This window comes from Netta rufina, assembly GCF_964035555.1.
Source record: "Netta rufina genome assembly, chromosome: 1".
Lineage (NCBI taxonomy): Eukaryota > Metazoa > Chordata > Aves > Anseriformes > Anatidae > Netta > Netta rufina.
The window spans coordinates 174,379,085-174,403,530 of NC_140123.1; the positions used below are offsets into that span (position 1 = coordinate 174,379,085).

General features: G+C 36.3%; 1 protein-coding gene across 5 annotated transcripts in view; it reads left to right on the forward strand.

Annotated features, from left to right (window-relative positions):
* The window catches only part of SCAF11 (SR-related CTD associated factor 11), a 45,380-nt gene extending 21,581 nt beyond the window's left edge, over nt 1–23,799 (forward strand). For 3 of the 5 annotated variants that reach the window (XM_084306484.1, XM_084306481.1, XM_084306482.1), the window contains exons 4-15: nt 2,325–2,402; nt 4,104–4,198; nt 5,222–5,289; nt 5,934–5,989; nt 8,408–8,514; nt 9,407–9,496; nt 10,733–10,839; nt 14,821–17,379; nt 19,092–19,435; nt 21,974–22,192; nt 22,582–22,701; nt 23,054–23,799. In XM_084306484.1, the coding sequence (XP_084162610.1) occupies nt 2,325–2,402; nt 4,104–4,198; nt 5,222–5,289; nt 5,934–5,989; nt 8,408–8,514; nt 9,407–9,496; nt 10,733–10,839; nt 14,821–17,379; nt 19,092–19,435; nt 21,974–22,192; nt 22,582–22,701; nt 23,054–23,182 (3,972 nt within the window). In that variant the 3' untranslated portion in view covers nt 23,183–23,799. Of the gene's footprint in view, nt 1–2,324; nt 2,403–4,103; nt 4,199–5,221; nt 5,290–5,933; nt 5,990–8,407; nt 8,515–9,406; nt 9,497–10,732; nt 10,840–14,820; nt 17,380–19,091; nt 19,436–21,973; nt 22,193–22,581; nt 22,702–23,053 lie in introns of those variants that run through there. The other 2 variants (XM_084306483.1, XM_084306485.1) reach the window with 2 other exon arrangements.
* Nucleotides 23,800–24,446: the final 647 nt, after the last annotated feature.

Sequence of the window (24,446 nt, forward strand, 5' to 3'; positions counted from 1 at the left end):
CAGTGCGTTTCATAGCATCAAATACGGCAGTTGAACAACACCTTGCTACGTAGCTGTAGGGTAGCTGTGTGTTGACTGTAGGACAACAGCTGTCTAAATAATCTGAGCCTCTAGGGAACTGGCTTAATTGCCCAACAGGCTTATTTCAACGCAGGCCATGACACCTCAGGGAACAAACAAAAATCCTCCACTAGGGCTAAGCTTTTAGTTGAGGTAAAATACTACAGTTTCAAAAGGAGGGGTAACGCCTCTACCTTTATCGTTCAACAACTTGTTCATGCAAGTCCTGCTGTTCTTGGTTTATAAATCAGTACAACTGTGCTCTGGTTCTTGTTCCTGAAGCTTCTGATTTCAACTGAAGGCTGAAGGTTTGGGGACTGAGTAGATGAATGAGAAGGTTGGGCACTCTTTGAAACTGAGAAGGGAACAGAATCAACAAAAACAAAGTCCTAATGAAAAAACAAGAATTAAGTTCATCATTGAATTTTAGGGCAGAGTTCATATACAAATTTTTCATAGCTGTTCATGCAATTCTAACACTACATCCTGCTTGCATGAATAAAAATCCTAATTCCCTGATAGTTGTCTTAGGTGCAGCAATAATACGCTTCATATACTGGTTCTTGTTCAGTGAGTGAATTAGAAGCTGGGTGTGGGGTTTTGGTGTCGTGTTTTTGTGTGTCTATTGTGTGTTTTTTTCTTTTTTCTTTTTTTTTTTTTTAAAGACTTCTAAACTGAACCATTGAAGTGAAGGGGGGGAATGGGACCAACAGACATTTATGGAATTAAAATGAATAAGTAATTGTATAGCAGCAAAAACTAGCATCTAGTTCCCTGTGGCGTTTTCTGAGAGCTGATTCCATCATCCGGCTAGATAAGAGCTTCACTTGAAGCTTCCTTTTTCTGTGGTTGTTAATGTTTTATTTTTCTCTGTTTGTGTATTCTGATGTAGTGCAGCTTAAATGAGTGGGCATTTGGGTGGCTAGATATATTCAAAAAAAAAAAAAAAAAAAAATTGGGGTGGGTGGGTAAATCTGTATTTCCATCAGACTGTAGGGTAAGATGACCTTCGATTCTGTTCTGTTGCAAAGTGCTTTGTACAACTTCCACTGTCTTAAACGTGGGAGGTTTTTCGCTCTGCTGACTGCAAAGATGAGAGGTGTATATATTCAAATAGATGTGTCAGAGAAGGGAAGGTGTTACTGTGTTGGCTGTTGATCTGCGCAGTTCTGTGATTTTTTAAAAGGAAGGGGGTGGGAGGGAACTCTGGGTTTAGCTTGGGTTCTTTCTGCTGTTTTGCCTCCCTTCTTGTGGGTTTTTGGGTGGTTGGTTGGTGGGTGGGTTGTTGGTTTGTTTGTGTTTTTTTGGTATTATGTTGCTGCCAATGCTATTACTTGTTAATAATAGAATGTCAGTTTACACTTCTGTTTGTTAGGCTTGAGGGAGAAGCTGGTAAGCAGAAAAAATGTAATTATTTGTTGAAGCTGCATACAGCAAAAATGCCAGAATGTTTTCTGGCAACGCACAACAGAAAAGCAGTGCATTGGGAATTTTGGCTGTATTTGGAAACTGGCTGTGTTGATGCTTTTGGGTTGATACTGGAAGAGCTGCAGTGTAGTCAAAGGTTAAATATGGAAAGACTTTTCTTTTACCTGCTAATAGGTAGCAGAGAACTGTGAAAACAATACATTGGTGGCAGAGAGGAAGGAAGATTGAGAAGTTGGAGCAGGGATTAAAGCAGTACTGACTTGTAGGGAGTCCCGTGTTTGATTTCTTTCAAAAAAGACATTGGTGAATTTAAAAGGTTAGTAGCTGAGACGTTGAGATGAGCCAGTGAGTTCCACCACGGTTGTCAGAACTCTGAAATGGAGAAGTGAAACCGCTCATATGGCATCTGACCTCACCTATGCCAAGGAACTGTTCTTTTTTTTTTTTTTTTTTGATACTGTGTGCTACTGTTTTGTTTGTTTGACGTTAAGAAATAAATGTTTGTGTATTGATATAAAACCAGAACTACTTAACAGGGATTAAAAAAACAAGCCTTCATGTAAAATATTTTATGTAACCTTCATGTTAAATGATTTTTTTTAATGCAATTCTCAATTACATTCTTGTTTCCTTTTGAATTTTCCCATAAGGAGAAATCTATTATATGAAGCAAAGTACTGGATTGTATGGGTAGTTTGTGCAAATATGTTCTTAATGTGAACAAGTTGTGAACTTCTGTATTTCTGTAAGGCACTATAATATTGAATGAAAGTGCAGAAAATTGAGGTTTTTCACAGTTTACTATAAATTTTGTAATAGGAAAAATCATTTTTCAGACACAGGCTTCGTGTCCTATTGATCGCAGACCATTTCAAGCAGTATGTAGGCTTAATGCGTTAGAAGATCAGATAAAGGTAAGTTTTAGACTTATATGCTATTCAAGAAAGTATGCTGCAAGATTTTACTAATATGTCTGTGTTTAATAAGGTTTCCTAATAAAATAATAGTAGCTTTAACGTTTGTATTATATATTTGAAGCTAGGAATTATTCTTAATTGTTTTTTTCAAACAGAACGTATGCAATATTGTATAAAAGTTACAGTATAATAATATCAGTGCCAAGAAGTAATAGTGATACAGGAATAATAATGTTGCTATTGCTCCTATCTTTGAGCATTCCTGATATATCCAGGAATAGAAGTTTAGTAATTGGTCTCAAAGTGTTTTTTTTTTAAACTAGATTTTTTAAGTAATTGCTGGATTAATTACTATGTAATCTTGTACATCCATAGTCTTCAATTCATAGAAGAAAAACTAGTTAAAACAAGAGAAAACAATTAATGCTAAGCCTTGGTGAATGTAAATTTCTGAATCTTTTCATCTTTCAGTTCTTCTGAATAACACTGCTGTGGAGAGCGGGTTATTGATTAGGAAAATAAAACTTAATTATGATAGATGATCTTGAAAATATGTATAGAAAAATGCTAATATTTCTCTGCTCAGCTCTGGGACTCTGTGGCAAAGTTGTGGTTATAAGTAATTCCTAAGCTGCTGGCTTTGAATTTTGCTGTGTTTAGCAAACTGGCTCCCTCTAGCCATTTCTCGTTCTTCCAGAACAAGAAGCCCCAGGTAGTCAGCTGCAGAGCAACCAGACTGGCAGCCACAGATATTTCCTTCTCAGGGAAAACCAAAAATAGTATATTCTGCTCTAAAGAATCACAGAAGCAGCTGAAACCAGATAAATTAAGGTTTTAATTTGGAAGTTTCAAGGCCGTATCAAAACTTAGTTTGAAGGGTTCTTTGTTTACAGAAGTACACTATAAAAAGTAGACAAAGAACAAGGGTCCTGATGTCAAAAGGGGCTGTAGGGATAGAGAAACATTGGCGCAGGGGCAATATCAGCACATAGACAGCTTATCCACTCTGATAGCCACTGAATTCATAATTACAGCGCTAATAGCTTCAGAAATTGCATGTAAAGTCAAGATTCTAATATAAGGAAATAAAAAATGTCTAATGAAAGTGTGATTACTAAAGCAACTTCATAGTGTGTAATAAAGATTGTTCTATGTTCTCAGAATTTTGAAAATTGGAGGCGGAATGTTATATGAAATCCATAACTTGCATTATTTTAGAGGATAATTGTTTGTTGTTGTTGTTGTTTTGTTTTGTTTGTTTTGTTTGTTTGCTTTTACGATGAGGAAGCATTTGAAGTTGAATATAAGTTCAGCATTTTCCAAAGCTGACCTTCAGGTATTCAGGTCAACCAACTTAGTTTAAAATTTTTCTGTTACCAGACTATCAAAGAAAATGCATAGCTTTGAGTTACTTGCCATGGCAGGCTGAATGGTCAGGGAGTTTTGGAGTTGTGTAATTAATGTGCATCTCTGGCACAGTCAATATAGGTATCAAGGTGTGTTTTGGTTTTGTTCTGTTTTTGTTTTGTTTTGTTTTTATGAAATCTGTGCATTGAGAAATTAACGAATCTATGATTTGAGAGTTTCAAGTCCTTCTGCTTGAGCTTATTTTTCTGTAGACCTTAAAAGACTTTGAATGTATTCAAAGCCCATGTTTATTGAGATTCTAGACTGGATCGACTTTATTTTTCAATTCAGGTTCAGGTAAAACAACAGCAAAGGAAGAAAGAAGAGGAAAACTGTGCCTGCAATAAGGAAAAATATAGCCATACAAAGATGAGAAGTTTCCTGAGGTTGGTAGCGCATTTAATGTAAAACATTCTAATTTGGAATATCCAAAATATAAGTTAAAATCTTATAAATGTTATGGCCTGGATTTTTTTTTTTTTTTTTTTTTTAAATAAAGTGTACTGATCTATGTATTTCCAACAAATATTCTGGCAAACAAGAAGTAAGGAGCAACATACTTATTGCATTCAGACCTGGAAGTAGTATTTTTATCAAGCACATCTGACAAATTTCATACTAATTTTTATTAATACGTTTGTGGCTAGGACATGGTTTAGTAATACCAATCTTCAATTATCTAAAGGGACAACTGCTTTTTTTCTTGCATGTTACAATAAACCATGGTGGTATTCCAAGTTTTAGTATAAAACAGCTGTAGTCAACTACGGCTTTCAGTCTAGTGAGTTTGAGATGGAAGTATGGAAATGCCATTCATGTTTTGAAAGATTTTGTCACATTTGTATTGTATAAAATAGTTTAGGATTACACAGATAAATTTTACTAATAGTGATAACCTTAAGCCAGCATTTAATTGTGTATATGATGTATGCAGTGTCCTTGAGGTTAAATTTGAATCACCCTTCACTACAGAAAAGATAACTTGGAAGTAAATTACCATTTTTTGGCTATTATTAGAAAATAAATAAGATTGATCTTTGCAGCTCTCTGAATCACCATTAACTTCAGTATTCTTTTAATGTTTATGTAAGCAGTTTGTGACACATGTCACAAGTTGCCATGAAATAAAGCAAAATTAAGCATTCAGATTTAATACAGGAAATTAACTTTTGTTGTGTACATAGATTCTTTTCATCCTAAAGCTTTTCGAGGCATTTAAGTCATGGAAGATGATATACTGGATACAAGTTCAGGTTTTAATAGCAGTCAGAATGTTGGTTTATGAGCGTAAAGTAAAACAGTAAAACTTCCTTGAAACAGGAACTGTTTTTGTTTGGGTGTATATACTCATAATTTAGGTATGCCCATAAATGTTGCTGCTTTTGAAATATCTTTTGTTAATCTCACAGAAGAGCTCTATGTCCAAACAGAGGGCCTTTAACAGCAAAATTGAGCAAAGTTGTGAAGAAAAAATACAGTAAGTCATTATTTTTTCTCCATTTGCTGGAAAAGCTGCTTTTTATTAGGGAACTCTAGAAGTACTTTTCTTGATGGGCTAATGTTTTGTATTATTGTTTACATTTGCATTTGTAAACCAAATGCCAAAGAATAGAAGCTTGGAGATTAAGAGAATAAAGTTGCAATATTTGGCATTGCTATACTCATTTTACTGGCAAGACTACCTCTTCAACTTCAGTCACAAGTGAATTAGATTTGGTTTCAGCGTGAATCATTTTCTGTGACAGATAGTTAATGCACAGCTAATGATAAGCAAAGAAACAGAAGATTTTGCTGATGGTTCAGGAAGAAGAAGCACTTGGCAGTATTTTGGGGGGAACAGTTTGAGAGGGTTGATGGGGGGGGGGGGGGTATTGTGTTCTAAGTGTGTTCATAACTCCTGAAGTTAAGCAAGTATCTGAAGAGGTTAAAAAATGGTTGATGTTATAAAAAGCTATTGTGAAGGTGCATATATTTTAATTTTACTGAATTTGTGTAAACACATTGTAAATAAACTTCAGATACATTTTAATTACCATCTCATTTCATTAATGATTTTGACAAGCAATTAAGAACTAATATATTAAAGCTAGGATCAAAAATTTTGCTTCTTATTTCTCACAGGTAATATTTTGTATGACAAACGAAACAGGAAAGCTTTGTCTGTGAAGATAAACAAGGTTGGTTCTGATGATGAGACGTTTGTAAACATTTTTCTCATATAAGCATTTTTTTAAACTACCTTTCTGCTTATTTTTAGTTAGTTTTTTTTTTTCTATTTGTTAATTCTAGTATGATCCAAACCTTTTTAGTTTGTCTTGTTTTGTCTTGAAGGAAGCTCATAGAATATAGTGCTAGGTTATATAAGGTTCTCTCCCAGATGTTTTTGTAGTGGTATGTATTTTCATTTAGATTAGATTGTTACCTAAGACTCTGTAACCTCTTTTCATCTTCCTTCATCAACTGAAGGTGGGATCAGCTGCAAGCTGTTAACCTAAGTATCATTAGATAAAGGATATGAAGGTTTTCATTCATTTTATGAAAATGCTTAGATGTAATTAACCATGTAATTTGGTTAATATTATTTGTCTGATAAGCCATGGACATTCTAATTTACGCCAAGGTGGCTTTTAACGGGAGATTACTTTAGGAATGTTTGCATTCCCAGGCTTCTTGTTTTGTTCATAAATTTTAACCTGTAATATAAATTCCACTTACAACAAGTAAAGAGCTATAAAGGCTCTGTTGCTTGATTTGTTTTCCCTCCTTTCAGAAATATTTCAGGTCTCTGTGACATGAGCTGGTGATCAATGATTTCCTGATCACAGGAAAATTATACCTGTATTACCTGTATATAGTTATACCTGTAAATATATTTGCATGAAATAGTTGTAAGTAATTGATTTCATTTTGAAGTGTAAATGTTGCTGTCCATTATTTTCTCTTACCTAAGTTTGAACAGGAGGGAAGTCTGTGTTCAAGTTCTTATTTTGCCTGCTGCCTTGTTTCATGTAATATTATGGGCACATACATTGTCAGGTGACTTTCAGTAGCTGGTGGCCTGAGTGGTCATGTTTATTTGGTGCTTACACACCATAATTCTCAGGGCTACCTTTAACTCTAGCCTTCCTCTTCTAAGTCAGATATTTAGAAATTTTGTTTCTGTCACCATGTAAAGCTAAAGTAAAGCTTTTATTGATTTCAAGAGGTTTTGAACTGGAAAGATAGGGCTGAGTGGTAGATCGAGCACTCACTCATTTAGCTTCAAGATTGATGAAAACTTTCATATCTTGTTTTCAGTGATTTATTATACAGGTGAATAGCATCAATATCTCAAACAGGACCTGTTACAGAAAACGTACATAAAAAAGTAGAGATAAATACCACAAACCTTTGGGAGGAGGTACAGAGCTCAATTATACAATATATGTTCAAAATTTGAAAGAAAGCACTGATTTACTAATAGCCACTTCATAAAAGTATTTACAGGACACTTGGGTATCCTTTTTTGATGGAAATACTAATGTTCAAATTCAGGATGTCTTTAAAATAAAGCATTTCTGAAAACAGCATTTTAGGATGAACTTTATTATTTACAGTGATGAAATAAGGCATGGCCCTGTCTCACCAGTTCTCTGTGCCAAAGCTTGAGGTTTGATAGAGCTTGTAGAAAATGACTAGACACTTGAGTGCACATTTACATATGTCTTATTACAAAGCTTATTTTTCTTCAGAGTAAATATTTGCTGAAAGACCCTGTAAGTTTCCATCTTAAAATACAACTGGTAGGGAGCGAACAGGAACGTTTCAGGCAAATTCAGGTTGACATTAGCCCTTTAGGTGATATGATACAAGTGGCAAAAACAGGTCACTGTAGATAACTGTGTCAGTTTCATAGTCTGGAAGCAGCGTCTGGAGGGTTATTGTTCAGATTTTTTTCTATTGCAGCCAGCCCAGCGCACAGCAATAGCAACAGAGTCAAGCTGTTTTCTGAATACAATGAAAAGGCGATGCACTAGCATACAATGTTTTTGTTAGGCATTGTTAGCAACTGAAATAGAAAGTGGTATCTGTTGAAATGTGAAGCTGCTTCTGAGTATTGTCTCTTTGTGTGAGGGTGCAGTAAACAGACACACCAGTCAACCTTGGATTTTCTAATTCTACCTGAAGGCAAAGAAGAATCCCAGCTCTTATATCAGGTTTTCTTGCTAGTTTGAAACCAAACATGCAATGAATTGCTCTGAAGGGGTCTGTCTGAATGTGCTAGCATTGTACTTACTGTGGTTCATTAGGTAGCAGAAATGGGAATTCTGAAATAGTGAAGATTGCGCTTATTTATGTGTAATTTCTTTATGAAGCATTAAAGATTTTTGCTTTTGAAAGACTATTAAAAAAAATGTTTATCTACAAAGAGAAGGTGTTGAAAATTTAGACTGAATAGAGCAAACTTATTTGATGTAATGGCAAATCTCAGTATAAAACTATGGGGCTACTATGGTGCCAACGTTCTGTGAGCTAAAGCCTGGCTGACATTAAATTTCAATGCATCTTTATGTGCTAAATGCTAATTATTTCATTTTGGATGTTTCTAATTGTAGCCCAGAAGAAAGACCTGCTGGAACGAGTGCTTCAGGACTAATTTCTATAGTACACTTCCGGCCGGTGGTAGCAATGAAGAATCCTTTCTTAGCTGTAGGAATGACTGGTTAGTTTATACCAGCATGCAATATGAAGTGATGAGTTACTGTATTGTAGATACTATAGTTCCTTCCGCTTCTATCTGCGTATTACTGCCTTGAAATATTTTGAAGTTCAACTGCTTTTTTTGTCATGGTAAACCAGAATTTAAAAGATAAACACTTGAAAATTGGTACAGTTAAATCAACATCTCAATATCTCTTCAATATCTGTATCAATATCTGTTGTGTGTTCAGGTTCAAACACTTAAGCATGTGCTTTTAATCTCATCGATTTAATAGGAATTTAGCTGATATTTAAAGTCCTTGCAAAATTGAGGCCTTGAATAGGAAAGTGCTAGTCCTGGTATTACAACAGCAGTTAGTAAAATTGGTAACAGTAAACCTGTTCTGTAGCAGAAGCAAGTGTTCCTGTTGTTCCATGACTCCAAAAGGAGCGATTTTGCTTAATGAACCTAATACCTAAGATGGAGCATGGCAAATATTTATGATTGAGAAGGTAGAAGAAAAAGAACAGACAAAGAATGGTCTGGAATAACGTAATTTGGATAATACAGACTCAGAAAAAAATAATCTGTGTGTTTTCAACAGTCTATAAATGAAAAATCCTTTTTGCCATGCACATGACAGTATTAATTTGTCAGGGATACAAAGTTTTTTCATCTTTTAACACCCCCCCCCCCAGAAGACACATTTCATCTGCTGTTTTGCATTCACTCTGCCTAGAAGTTTATTTGGGACTTCTCTTATATTTACTTTTCCCTCTAAACCATATACCTGTATACTTTCATGGTAACTGTTGAAAGTTGTAAGATGTAAAAATTAGTAACTGATAGAAGAAGTTATTGAAATACAAAATCAGACAAGGTTATTCTAAATGGCATGAAATTTGTATTTTAGTACAGAATTCACAGAAATCAATGCAGTGATCAGGCAGAAGAGACAAGAACTGGAATTGTCATGTTCATCTGCGCTTGCTAGAGTTGAAAGGTACAAGTTTTGTATTCATAGTGCAATGGATTATAATGTATTACTTCAAGTTTGGAATTTGATTAAATTCAAATTGCTTTTCAGGTAGAATATCATTTGATCGTAAAACTAAACTATGTTTGTGTGTAAGTTGCTAATCTTTTGTATTTGCTGCATGCTATTTTTATGTAAATAGTTTCTGTATATTGTGCTTTTTTGATACTTATGATGAGCATAGCAACTCCATCTACTTATGCATCTTTGACACTTTTTCACAGAAATGAGAGCTTAAATGTATTTTCTGTTACTTAGAAGGTACTGTAAATGTGTTTTTTAAATTATTTCTATCATTAGAATCAGACTATATTTGCATTACTTGAAGATTGATTCTGATTCCCTTTTACCCACACTTCCTTCATGGGTTGGTTTTGACACTCTTCTGTAAGAGGAATTTTATCAAATGAAACAGAACATAAAATTACTTTTTTTGTCAGAGAGTAGATGAGTGTTAAAAAGTATTCTGAGTGTGTTTTCGTGAATATAAGACAAAAGCATAAAAACAGATGTAAAAAAAAAAATGTTTCAGTCAGTGATATTAATTTCATTACATACCTCTAAATTTCTCTGGCATAAAGCAGACTAAAGAAAATAGAGTAAGTAAAGGAGATTTTTAATTAAAATTTAAAATGGCATGTAGGATTTAAATAACGAGTGGGTTTGTTTTTTACAGATGTTTTTCTTTACGGGAAGTTCCATTCCAATTTAGTGGTAATTTAAAAATTCTTTTTTCCACCAGGTTTGTTCTTCTGGTGTGGGAGTCTGAATCAACACATATTTAGTGTGCTTAAAAAGAAAAAAAAAAAAGTGACTAAATTAATGTGACCTGTAGACTGTTTCTCATTCTTTCTGCAGAAAAGGCAGTTCTTCCACTGAAGTGCTAGATCAGTGTTCAGGATTTTATTTCCAGTAGGTATAGCCTACTGATTTGGAGTAGGCTGCTTGTTAGAGTTCAGTTTGACTTTGAAGAAAGCCAAATATATGTTCCTTCGACATAGCATACTTTCTTCAAACTGTTTAAGTAGATTAGGCCTTAATGTAAGCTTGAAAGAAGGAAACTTTTGTTCTCTATTGGCTTTGACTGTCTCTTCAACTGTAATGGAGCAGGAAGTGTCATGCTTGTGTAATGGTTTTGTGCATTGTTTCTAAAACTTCCTACAAACAACTAAAACAACTAATGTTAATGATTTTATTTTCCAGAATTCCTTTAATGTCTTACGGAGCTGAAGCTGAGACCTTTCTTATTACTTCTACTACAGTGGCAGGGACAATTCTTCCAGCAAATATTAGGCCTTTGGAAAACTTTGGTAAACTTTTTTTTTTTTTGTAAATTTTATTTATAGCTAATGTGGAGTAGTATTACAACATGATTCTCAGAAGTCAAAGCATGTAGTTATAGTTAAAAGGGGAAAAAATATGTTTTGATGCAGTTTGTTATTTGAAAACCAGCTGACCTATTTCTGAAATCAGAATATAAAACATGAAACAGCCACTCCAAGAACAAGTATTTTATTTAACTTAGTTCTCTTCCTAAATTCAAAATTTTCTTTCATGTTGCAACTCTTCCTATTAAGTCTAAATTACATTTTGATACTTTTGAGTTGCTTGACATATTTTAGTGGTATACGAAGTAGTATACATACATACATTGTGGTATACTGTGTAACAAACTATTTCCTGATGGAGAAGAACAGTCAGGAAGCTGCAGTATATGCATCTGTTTCAGTATACCTGAAAGCTTTATAGGGCAAAAACGTGAAGGATGCCAGGATCTGGCAGGAATGTAGTAGAAGACAAGATATAGAAAGAATTAGCTTTCTCCAGTTGCTTTAACTGCCTGTCTCTCCGTACTCATCAAGAATGTAGATTCTCTTCCCACTGGCTGCACAAATTCAAAGAAATGGAAACAAAGGGGTGCTGTTTTTAAGGCCAGAGATAATGCCTTCTTTGAATTTGGAATTATACTACTTTCATTTTACTAGTAGGCAAAGAGGCAGGAGAGATTTGGGTCTCTTTTGGCCTACTTGAATTGAGGAAGTGAATTGTGGGAAAGAAGTAGAAGGATGATGGAAAAGATACTTTATTAATTAATATTATGCATTCTTGTTAAAGGTACTTGTTTCACTTCCCCATTTGCCAGTGAAAAATGGATAGGTTACTTCCTCAGGCCTCTGAGTTTTGGCAGTGCAATTTACTGATGCTTAACTGTTTCTGGTTTTAGTAGTCATAAGCGTATATGCTAGCTCCTCCAACTTGATTTTTCCTTTCCCATTCTCACTTACACAGTCAGGCTTCTTTGTTAGTATGTACCAGAAGAAAAGAAAAATCTTGCTAGATGAAGAGTATTTAAATTAACTCCTAATTAGTTTGCAACATTAGACTACTTAGAACATATAATTAATTGCCATTGATAATTTCTGTAATTGATGTGCAAATAGTGATAATGTTGTCAACTCCTAATGCAGAACATGAAAATAAATCCCTTACATTGTCTTTTGAAAGGAGGAGGAGATTTTGAATCTGAATCTTTCCAGGGAAAGAAAAGAAAAATATTTTAGATTTGAACTGAAATTAATTCTTCATTTTTCTTGGTTAGAACTTAAATACTTAAAAGACAAAATGGAATGCTTATCTTACAAAGGTGTGATTTTTTTAAATGTAAAATTACCATGCTGAAAAGACAAAGCAAATAAATTCTTAAGATAGTTTGTATATTTCCAAATGTTTTTGCCACATCTGAACCAGAGTTCAGATGTTTGACGTATATAAGTATATCACTTATACTGTGGACAAAGTGAAAAAGACACTAAAATATGTGCACACTAAAATTTTAAGTCATATTCAGATTTGACTTGAAGACTTCCTACCAATAAGGAGTATACAGGAATAAGAGGCAGAGTCTTCAAATTCCCTAGTGAAACTAGTGGATATTGGATGTGAAGATGTCCTTTGAGGATTTGGTCACATTCTGTGAGTGAGTGTTCCTTCCCCATTCAGTTTTTTGTATAGCAGCTTAGGAGACGATAAAGGTGCACAACAAATGCTAAGGACAAAAGCAAGGAGAAACATAACCTGAACACTGTTAAGAGATGCATGGGAAATACATTAAGAAGAAGGGAGCAAGCTCTCCTTTTACAGGAAATATGGAAAAAAAAAGGCAGAAGATGGAGGAAACAGGTAACACAGACTTTCTGCAAAGGTGAAAAACAGGAGAGAAATGAAGAAAATAGATAATAGGAAAAAAATGAGAAAATAACCTTGCGACTCTTAGTAAATCAGGCATGAAAAATTGTAGCTTGTTTATACTCCCCTCATCTCTTAGTTATATCTAAAATAGGCAGTTTAGCATCAGAGTGGTAGTTGATAGTTGCTTGCAAAGTTGTCCAAAGTGGCATACTTGTAGATGCTGCAGTTTTTACATGCTCTTAGCACGTAAATACCTTGTTTAGTAATTTGACCTAAAAATACATTACTGAATCCACAAATTCTGTTATGACTTAGGCTGACATTATACAGTTCTTTTGCATGATTAAAGTACTTTAAAATAAAGATTTGTTGAGCTGAAACAGTTTGTCCAAGTGCAAAGTTTGTGAACGTTGTTTCTTTAAAATTTTACAAGTAGCAAACTATGCTAAAAAGCTGCTTGTATTTTGCAAGTAGCCTTTGAAACTGCCACAATAATAATTCGCCTTTTAGCTCTGTCAGGATTTCCATGTTTCACTTCTGTTTTGATTTTTTTTTTATTCTTGCAAGTTGATTTCTTCCCCCTTGAAGAAAATTATCACAGATGTTAAGTGACATTACAAATATTTAATATCTGATTTGTTTTCATAGCGATCATAATAGGATTGAAGACATAGTTTGAGACTGCCACATGTGAATGAGTAACTGCTGATTAACCATAGTGTAGTCACTTCCTAGTGTAATTACTGGGGAGGCCATCATAGTAGATGCTTTAAATAGTGACAGTCATCTAAAACTACTTTAGGAGTTCTCTACTACTCATTTGCTTTTAAATACAAGATACCTTCTATACAATCAATAGTGTTTTTTATTATCTTAAGTGTTAATCTGAGTAGTAGTCATCCAAAACTCCAAATTAGATATGTTTTTCATATTCAGGCAAATTATTGTGGGGAATCTGAATTGCTGTGTAGACACAGGACAAAGAAGAAATTATTACAGTACTGTGCTCTTTTCTAGCCTTTTAAAGGCTAGTGAGGTGCTTGTGGAGTTAATTCTCTTAAAATGATCAAATTGCGTTTATATTTAATAGACAGATTTATGTTTTTGATTCTGCTAACAAAGTAGTAAGCTGTAGAAAGAGGATTTTGTGCTTTTTTGTCTTACTCCTATCTTTTTATATAAACTATTTAAGAATACGTAAAATAAAATTTGGAGTGAGTTTGTGTTATGTGATAAATTAGTTTCTATAGATTTTCCAATTAATCTTAGGTAAAAGTAAGTTTCTACTATTTGTGTATAAAAGTGAAGCTGTCAAGAGAGAATTTAAACAGCAAATTCTTGATGCTTTCTGAAGTCTACACCAAGTATAAAACAAATTAATGGACATCTCAAATTAATATAGTTCCAAAATCAGTATTAAATTTAAATATGTTTTTTCTATTATGATTTAATCTTAAATTAAGACTCTGCCTTGTAGCAGAGTTTGTCCATTTTGCCATGGAGTGTGCACAGCCTGTCTTAAAATCTGCGACTGAGTTTACAAAATCTGATTACAGACCTTGTAGAGAATCATATTGACACTGGCACTTCTGATCAACATGCAATCCTTCACTGATGATGGCCATTTGAAAATCTTACTGGAGTATCGAGCTTCACTTGTGTAGTATTGACACTTGACTGCCAACAGGGCCTGAATGTTACGACAGGAATTTGTATATTCTAGCAATGTCAGGTGTTTAATTTGTTGCTTTTCTAATGGTTTAAATGCTGGCTGCCTTTGAATATCAATACTTTTATATCAATAGTAGTTTAATTGTGATTGCAGATGCTGTCCATGTATGTATGCCTCTGAATGTGCCTTCAGATGTCTCACATGTCACTTTGTTAGCTTGATTCTGCTCTTTAAAGAGAGTCAGTCTGCACTGGGGTTTGGGGGGGACACCTGGTATTTAGCTACTTAAGCTCTGGCGGCATTTCATACCGACTCTTACATTGCATTATATGAGAGTATCTGTTTAAGGGGAGAACATAAAATTATGTTCTTAACTCTGTTTATGTAAATGGTCGTTATTAAACTTTAATGTATTTTGCTTTATCTTTAGGCAAAGGATATGCTGTTGCATGTACCCAAGAAGGAGAAGAGAAAAAACAAGCTTCAGGTTCATCTGGCACTAGGGGAGCTAGAAGGAAAGCAGTTAATACTACTCCTAGAAGAAGGTCTGCACGGAACACTAAAAACGAGACTCTGGGTCAGTCTCGGAGCTCACCTCGGTCAAGCAGTTCTGGATGCAGTGCCCCTGATGGCAACAACCAGCCTCTGAATAAATCTTCTTTAGAATCAGAGAAAGCTCTTCCAAAACGAAAGTCTAAAAGAATAGTTAAACAACAAACACCTCTGGCTAAAAAGAAACTGAGAAGTTCTGCACGTTCTGAAAAGTCATCCAGTGATTCAGTAGATGATGACGACACTGCTGAGTCTGAAGCAGTTCAAACAGTAGATAAAGACCAGCAGTCAGATAATGAAAGCAGTAGTGCAAGCCTTCCACAGAAAAATGATGCAGAAACAGAATCTGCCAATGGACTGGAAAGCTGTAATGAACATACGGAAACTGAGGAAACTACAGGAGAACATGGCAAAGATGAAGACACTTCAGGCGATGCAGATACAAGCTTTTCAGTCCAAGAACCTCCAGTACTAACTTCAGGGGGAGAAAGTCAGGAATTTGAAGTAAAAGGTCTTACTGAAAAAAACGTAGATCTTAAGAATCAGGATATCTGTGAAAACACTATTGAACAAATGGAAATAAGAGCTAGTTCCACAGATGAGGTATGTGACCATGCAACATCTGAAAAATCAGATCAGATATTGTGCAGTCCTCAAAATGAATTACTAGAGAACATAGATACTTTGACAAAAGTACAACAGTCAATAGATAGTCCAGAAAATGAATTGCTGGAGTATCCTAAACCTTTGGAACAAGATCGGCCATTAGAGAGCCCCAGAAGTAAATTGCAAGAACATACAGAAGCCGCAGAAATAGATGATTCTGGGGCAGAAGAAAAAACAGAACATACAGAAGCTGTAGAAGTAGATGATTCTGGGGCAGAAGAAAAAACAGTAGAAGACTGTGCAAGTACAAATATTCAAAGCTTTAAAACTGTTCAAGACAAAGAACCAGATACATTAATAAGCAATACTCCTACAGACAGTACATCAGAACAATCCTTGAATGAGAAGACCGTACCAGAAGGTGAAGAGAGTAGAACTTCGGAGTCACCTCAGGTAAATGCTGAACACAAACATTTTGGAGAAGATAACAATGAAATGATACCAATGGATTGCGACTCATTTTGCAGTGACCAGAACGAGCCTCACATTGAACAGTTGCCACCGGCTGAAACGACAGAGCAGGGAGAAATGGACTCCGTAGGGTGTGATGCAGCAAACTGTACATCAGTTTCAGGGCCTTCTGATGAAAAAGATGAAACTGTTCCTCAAGAAAAAGAGTGTCAGTCAGAACTCAAAAAAGACAAAAAGACTCGAACAAGAAGGTCTAGATTTCACTCTCCATCAACAACTTGGTCTCCTTCTAGAAGAGAAGGCAGGAAATCTCAATCACCGTCTCCTAAAAGGGAGAGAACCATAGACAGGAGCTCCCGATCACCAAAGAAGGAAACTGTTAGAGAGGGAAGGAGATCTTTATCTAGGTCTCCAAAAAGAGAGGCACTCAAAGATGAGAAAAAAGCGCCATCTCGATCTCCAAAGAGGGAGAATGTCAGGGAAAGCAGGAGATCATCTTCTCGGTCAAGAACTAGGGATTCATCTCCAAGGCAAAAATCTAGATCTCGAAGCAGTGATAGAGATAGTCAAAGAAGAGATCGTGATAGAGAGAGAAGAAACAGGAGATGGTCTAGGTCCCGGTCACGATCTAGGTCGAGATCACGATCTAGGACAAGAAATAAAGGGTTTTCGTCCTCTAGAAATGAGAGGGATGGTCATTCACCTCGATGGAAAGAGAGATGGGCAAATGACAGCTGGAGGAGTCCCAGAGGAAATGATCGATACAGAAGAAGTGATCAAGAGAAACAGAACGAAAATCTTAAAGAGAAGGACAATACAGAAAAAAACAGTGATGAACAATGTTCTTCAGACAAGCGGAGGAATGATTGTCCAGACTGGGTAATGGAAAGGATAAATTCTGTACCTGAGGGCAGGAACAGAGAGAGAGACAAACCACATTGGGAAGATAGCAGACATGATAATTCAGGACACGGTTGGAATAAAAACTTTGGTTCAGGTTGGATTCCAAATCGAGGGAGAGGTCACCGTGGCAGAGGTGGACGTGGCAGAGGCGGTTTCATGTATGGAGACCAGAGTGAAAATCACTGGCAAAATAGAAAACCTCTCTCAGGGAACTCAAATGGTTCTGGGAATGAATCTACAAGGTTCTCAGAACATCAGCCATACAAACATAAGAATGAGCAGGATTATTCTTTTGATACTCCTGCTGATAGATCTGGGTGGACATCTGCCTCCAGCTGGGCTGTGAGAAAGACTTTACCTGCTGATGTGCAGAATTATTATTCAAGAAGAGGACGAAATTCTCCAAGCCCACAGTCTGGATGGGGAATGAGACAAGAAGAGGAGACACCTGAACAAGGTACTCATAGATTTAAAAGAAAGGTTGGTTGCAGATTCAGTAGATAAGTAAAATCCTATTCATGTTGTCTTCATAGTTGTTTAGTTCTTCAAAATAAACCGGGGTGAATTTGTGATCACTTTGCAATATGTGTGTATGGTACATATAGCATCTGCCCACCTTTTAAAAAAAGGAAATTTTTTTCAACGAGACTTGCAATTGACTGTGCAGATCCGCAACATTAGATTTGTACTTCTTGCTTCTAAATAAGCTTTTCCCTCTTTATTTTTTTTTTTAAAGAGGAGTTTACTAATGCAAAAGTATGTTAGCATTAAAAAACTACTTTAGCATTAAAATTCCTCTAAATTCCAAATGTCAGTCTAGTTGTTGTTGTTTTTTATTATTTTTGAGTATTTTACGACTAAAAGGTAGCTCCCTAATAGAAATAAACTTTTTGGTAGAAAATCAGTTGACTGTAGTTGAGACAGATTCTAAAGAGCTAAGAAGACATCCACAGATCGTTAATGCTCTGAAGTAAATGGCAGGTGTGAATTGTATTTTAAAATCATAAAATCCAATTCTGAAAGCAACAACACTTGTCCTTTCCCATTGTCATCTTGCTTTGTCTTTCATTCTATGTATTCTGCTTTTCAAAGCTAACTGCATCAAAGGCTTCTTAGTTTCAAGGAAGTTTTGTCAACCTTCAATTTGTTACAGGAAAATTTATCAAACCTTTAATTGCAAGTACTGTGCGTCTTGTAACATGTTTTATAGTTTGGTAACAGTCATTCTGACTTTTGGAACCTGAAAGTCAGATGAGAGCATTACAGTGTTCTCTCAAAACTGGAGCAAAAACTGGAGCAAGCAGGCTAGGTGTGTGTGGGGGTATAATAATAATAATAAAAAGAAAACAAAAAAGCAGTGACTTGGGGCACAGAATAAGTTTTTAAGTCCATTTGAATTAGGTGAGAGGGCTCTCCAGGGAGGGATTCTGAGGGAAGGGAAATGCATCTGAACCATAACCTATTAACCATTTCTCAGAACCAGTTTCTTGACTTTTTGGATTTCTCGCCGTTTATACCTACATCTTACATTTTAGCTTCTGTTGAAGGTGGAGTGAGATAGAAAAACCATGTTTTTAAAAGAAGTGCCATCCCATGAGGTTATTTTTACTTCCAGGCTATATCTGTTGTACCATTGCAAAGTTTTTGAACAACTCTTTCTGAATATGAACGTTTTTGAAGTTTGTTGAGAGTGATTTATTATTCAGTGAAAACACACAGCAGAGTATTTCTGTAGATACCAGAAATGGCTACAGTGAGTGTGTATAACCTGGGCAAAGAGGAGCAGAAAGCAGTGTATGTGATAACATAAGACTAAACTTCTGAAATTGCAGAATCTGGATAAGTTGAGTTGTGTTGCTGTTCTTTGGGAGAAATCCTGTTTCGTTGTGATGGAACAATTTATTAGGTGTCCTGTGGGAACAAGTAGAGAAAATAAAAATTCAAAATGCAGGCTTCCACAGTAAGCTGACCTTTTTAAACTCAAACTAGTATTTGTCTGGTGCTGAGTGCTGTGTGATGAGTGATGTGGTGCAGTATCTTTAAAATACTCAAATAGAGAAATCTCTTTGATACTCTATACTTTGTGAAGAGTTTAGACAAGTGGTTCCACTTTTTGCTTAATAAAATACATATTTTGTTTTACATACGGTCTGGTTTTTCTTTGGACAGATCCAAACCTCAAAGACCAAGGCAACCAGCAAAGTGATGGCTCTCAGTTACCAGTAAATATGATGCAGCAGCAGATGAACGTAATGCCGCAGGTGAACGCACAGCACCAACCCATGAATATGTTTCCGTACCCCGTGGGTGTCCATCCTCCCATGATGAACATGCAACGCAGTCCTTTCAACATCCACCCTCCGATGCCCATGCATCTCCACGCCGGAGTGCCTCTCGTTCAGGTAGCTGCTCCCACAAATTTGTCTCAGGGATTACCTCCGCCTCCACCTCCACCCCCACCATCTCAACAAGTCAACTACATTGCTTCACAGCAAGATGGAAAACAATTGCAGGTATGCTTTATCAGAAGCCTTGGCAAGAGCAGCAATGAGGCAACACATGAGTTAAGGGTTTCTTAAATTTAGTTCTATATACTTGATAAATTTATACTTGCAGTTTCTTTCTCTCTTGCCTGTTCTCTCCCACCCCACATCAAATTTTAAGTGGAAGTATACACAAGGACATGAGAAGTTTTTGGGGGCTGTAGCTTTTAAATAATACATAACACCACAACTGATTTTGTTTGGTTTTGTGGTAATGAGATGTTCCAGCTGGTAATGGAACACTGAAAAATTTATTCAGTACTGTCCCTTGCCCTGTTTCCAGAACTAAGGAGAAAAAGGTAATTTCAAGTTTTCCCCTTCAAAATCGGGGTTTTGCTGGAGAAAATTCTTGAATCCTCTTCCAGCAGTGTGTAGGAAATGACCTCAGCCTCTTTGTTGCAGTTCTCATCCGTTGGGATGTTGTTTGAGCAGAGTAAAATTATCATCAAGTCCTGCATGGCATCGGTTTGTTCCGCACTTCCATTCTCCAGCTGTCACTGTCTCAGCAGCTCCACCACTACCACCCCCACTGCCACATTCTCTGTTGTTTAATCTTTTGAGCCTTTTTGTTAATAAGTTCCAAGTTTTCTCTGGTACCTTTTCCTTGCTGCTTCTTGCCCAGTTCTCTTGGTTTTGTATGCTTTGTTTGATACCTAACTCTTGCTTCATTTCTCCAGTTTCAAAAACTCAGCTGTGCTTGGGGCAGACCAGACCAACTCTTTGTGCCTTCCAAGATAGCTTAAAACAGTCTTTGTGTATGTGAGCTCCTCCTGTACCCAGCTGTTTATATTAGGAGTTTATATATCAGGGGAAGGAAAATGAACAACTTCCAAGAGAATGCATGGCCATGCAAGATGTAATGCCATGTCTGTGATGTACAAAGGGTTCTTAAGGGCTTGACTGAGGTTTGTGCTTTTCTGCTGTTGTAGGCCTCCTGATGTAACCTGAAATGCTTTACCCTTCCTTCCAAATTTAAAAAAAAAAAAAAAAAAAGTTTTAGAATAACAAGTTCTAAACCTTTGTTTTTATGCAGTGCCTCTGAAAAAAAAATAATTGAAATGAATTGATAAATGGCTAACATACTTTTTTCACTCTCAACTGCTGTTGACCGTTCATACCCACATAGGAAAAACAAACAAAAACCTAAGTACCATGGGAAATACTTTAATAGTGAAAGTAAAACAATAAGGTACTGTTTGAATTAAAATGGTTGTAGATTCTTTGTTGATTTCATTTGTGCCTGCTGTCTGTAATTAAAATATTTTCACAGTTGGAAATCCAGTATGTTTTATTTCTAAAATGTAGGAAGGCAGAGTGCAGGCTGTGAACCTCTGCAAAATTTACCATCTAGTGCAACAATAGGTACGACTGTATAGCAATTGTGTACTGCTCCAAAATACAGGTATGTGTTAAGAAAGCCCCTGGTATATCTGTTGCTGTTATCTTTTGTGGAATGGTGTCCATGAACCTGAACGTTCGTGGGGAGTTCCTGCTGCTTTTCCTTTAAGCTTGCATTGAGTAAGTCCGTGGTGGTAGCACAATTACAGATTAACAAATACTTCAGGGCTCCAAGCTTTCCTGCCTTGTTCAAAGGAAGACGAAGATGGAGAACTGGCAAGGTTTAGTGTACTGATTATAGCAGTTTGATTATCTGCCTCTTTTCCCAGGATTTCAATCAAATCATTATTTTTCATCTAGATACACACAGACTTGAAAAAAGTAATGCTGATTACTTGGGGTGGGATGGGGAAGAAGCATTTAGTGTAGCCTGCCAGAAACATTCCTGGCTTTTGCTAAAAACAGTCTCCATCGGAGTTGCCAAGATCTACTTCATTTCTCAATTTCTGAAGAAATTGAGAAACTGAACAGTGTTCATGGTACCCTTTGGTGATGTTTGGAAATGTGTAGTAAATGGCTTTTCCTTAAGAACAGACCCTGGTGCTCTCAGCCAGCATTCAGCCGTAGGTGTTTACATGTTTGAAATTCACATGGAAGTTAAAGCCAGTGACAAACATGACAATGAATGTTTTCAAAGCAGTGTAATATAAGACGTGAATGCAGGTGTGTGTTAAGGGGTTTTTTATGTATGTATGTATGTTTAGGTGGTGACTCTTTTATTTTTTGACGTTAATCTGATTTACAGCTATGGGCCTCCTATTCTCTCCTGTGACAAAAAGGTTCTGCAGTCATCAGGTTCCTTCACCCATGTGCTAACACCTTCCACGTCTGCTTGCAGGACACTGTATCGCTGGGATCTCCATCAGAGCCAGATTCTAGCAACCACACTGAAAACACAGCGGATGCCTTATTTCTCATGCTTTTTTTCCCCTTTGAGTAGATCTGGTATCACTTGCGTATCTTCCACGATAATGAACGGCATGGAAACGAGTTGATGAGTCAAAGCGTGTAGCATTTGGTGCTTTTTCAATAGCTGCTGAAACATGCAGAAAGATATGTTGTCATACTGAAGGCCAATGTATTTTAACTCCTGATAACTTTTTAAAACAGGGTATGCAAAATGCTGCTCATGTGAGTAATAACATGAGTGCTCCAGCCTTGCCTGCGCCAACAGCAGCCCTGGGAAACGTGGGAACAGTTCAGGGACCAAGTTCTGGTAATGCAACGTCATCGAGTCACGTCAAAAGCTCTAATCCAGCTGTAAAACCGGGAGAAAACAAAGCAAGTGTGACAGTGGAAGCCACCGCAGATAGCTCGAAGAAGGACCAGGCAAGTTCAAAGTTGTCCATATACGCACATACATTTTGAGATACTAAAAATGTGACTGATAGTACCTCTTCTCTGTGTATCTTTTAATACTGTCATCTCTGTGATACTTTTGTCACAGCTCCAGGCTACAACAAACTGGGAATTGACTCTTTTTAGAGTAGTCGTTTTTAAAGCAGTACTGTTATGGATATTACTGTAATTGCTGTGGGACAACATTACGTTCTTAATAAAACATAGGCAGCTCTCACAAGTGCTGGAATATGAGTAAGGGAACATAGTTTTCTAGTCTTTTATAGTAATTTTTATCTGTTAAGTTTTAATTTGTGATTGACTATGAGATTATTTACGCAGGCGTTAAAAAATAATACTCAAGTTTTGTTTTTCATCAGAAATTGTTAATTCAAGAAAAAGCAGCACAGGAGGTCAAGCTAGCTATTAAGCCTTTCTACCAAAATAAAGACATCACGAAGGAAGAATATAAAGAAATTGTGCGGAAAGCTGTGGATAAAGTAAGTTGATCTGTTAACAAAATCTGAAATGTGTATGTTTCAGTTGAGGCAGGCTTGGGGTGGGTTTTCTGACCACGTGGGAACTACTGGTGGTTGCTGTGGGGGGGTGGGGGGGAACAGGAAAAGCAAAAATACCTTTGTCTGTCTTCTCCCACAAGCTGAAGAAGCTCTTGTGGATATGTAATTTATTGTTGGAAAGAGTTGAATGGGAATTAGGAAGTACTTGGGAAGTTTTGACGATTTCCAGAGTTACTCTGAGATGTAGAAACCTGGGGTATTGGGAAAATAAATATGAAGCAACAGCAAATCAACAAATGGATTTCAAACATGTTTTTCTTTAAAACTGTTGTAGGTTTGTCATAGCAAGAGCGGAGAAGTTAATTCTGCGAAAGTGGCCAATCTAGTGAAAGCGTATGTAGACAAATACAAACATTCTCGGAAGAAAAATCCAGAAGAGGCAGTCTCCTGTGACAGGAAATAGAACACATTTTCAGTTTTTAATTTTATTCTATCTGCAAAGTGCAATTTCAACATAAACCGTTAACTGAAATCTGTACATGACAGTGATTTATATCTGCTTTTGATAAAATTATTTTTCAATGTAGTATATAATGTTTTGTTTAAAGAAATATAGATCTACAGGGCAACTTCTTTATTCCTTTTTAAAAACAGATGTCTAAAAAAGTAAAAGGTGTAAAGAAGAATCATTAGGAATGTACGATTGTGTGGATACTTAGGTGTACAGCATTTTGACTTGAATAACAGTGCATTAAATTAGAAACTTCTGTCTAAGTACATTGGTTTTGGAACAGGTATGTACAGTACATGTAATCAGTCAGATTAATTTTTTTCTTTTGATTTCTCCCTAATTATAGCAAAGATAAAATAATGTATTGCCTTGACAGATACTTCTAGCGTTAACTGGACAGGCTGAATGCAGGGGTCACAATGTGTATATAAAAAGGCACATGGAGTTCTCTGAACAGAAGAACTGTTTAGATTTTTAAAAGAAAAATCATAAACAGTGAAATTCAGTGCCCAAAATCATGGGCACTGTGCCATCTGTTGTAACACCAAATAAAAGTTATGCTGCTTGGTTTTGTTTGTGATGTTTTTCAATTTGTTTCAAGGTAGTGGGGATGAACTTGATCAATTTTTATGTGCTGAAAGCCCTCAATCACTACACACTGACAACCCCAGTTCCTGTCTAATCCTGCCCGTAGCTAGTGAAACAGTGTAGGGAGTTGCTCTGTGTTGGATGTTCAGATGCACGAACCAGTTTCTTGTTACTTCACGTAGGATCAAGAAAGCAGGGATTTGTCTCCAGGTTGCCAGTTGATCAGAGGCTGACAGTTGTGCCAGGCTTGGCTGCGTAATACTTGTCCTTGTTAGCTAGGGACGTAGCATGGATTGCCAAACTGCTATCGCTGAAAATGCACAACGTGAAGTCAAGTGCAGCAGCTTTTGTTTCCCTGACCACTTTTCTACAGAGAGGTTCGTAGAGGTACCACAAGCATTTTAAAAGCAGATTCAGGGTTATCAGAAGTGCTAGAGGAATGCTTACCCCTAATGTAGCACATGCTTTACTGAGATCACAGCAGGGAGATTGCTGAAATACTGAGACAAATATGAGCCCCTTTTGGGAAAAATAGCTTGGGATCCTTCCAGCTCAGAGTAGGGAAGAAACCTTTCTCTGGGATTTACTCTGGGATAGGAAGACTTTCCCTTTCTCTGAGGGTACAGTG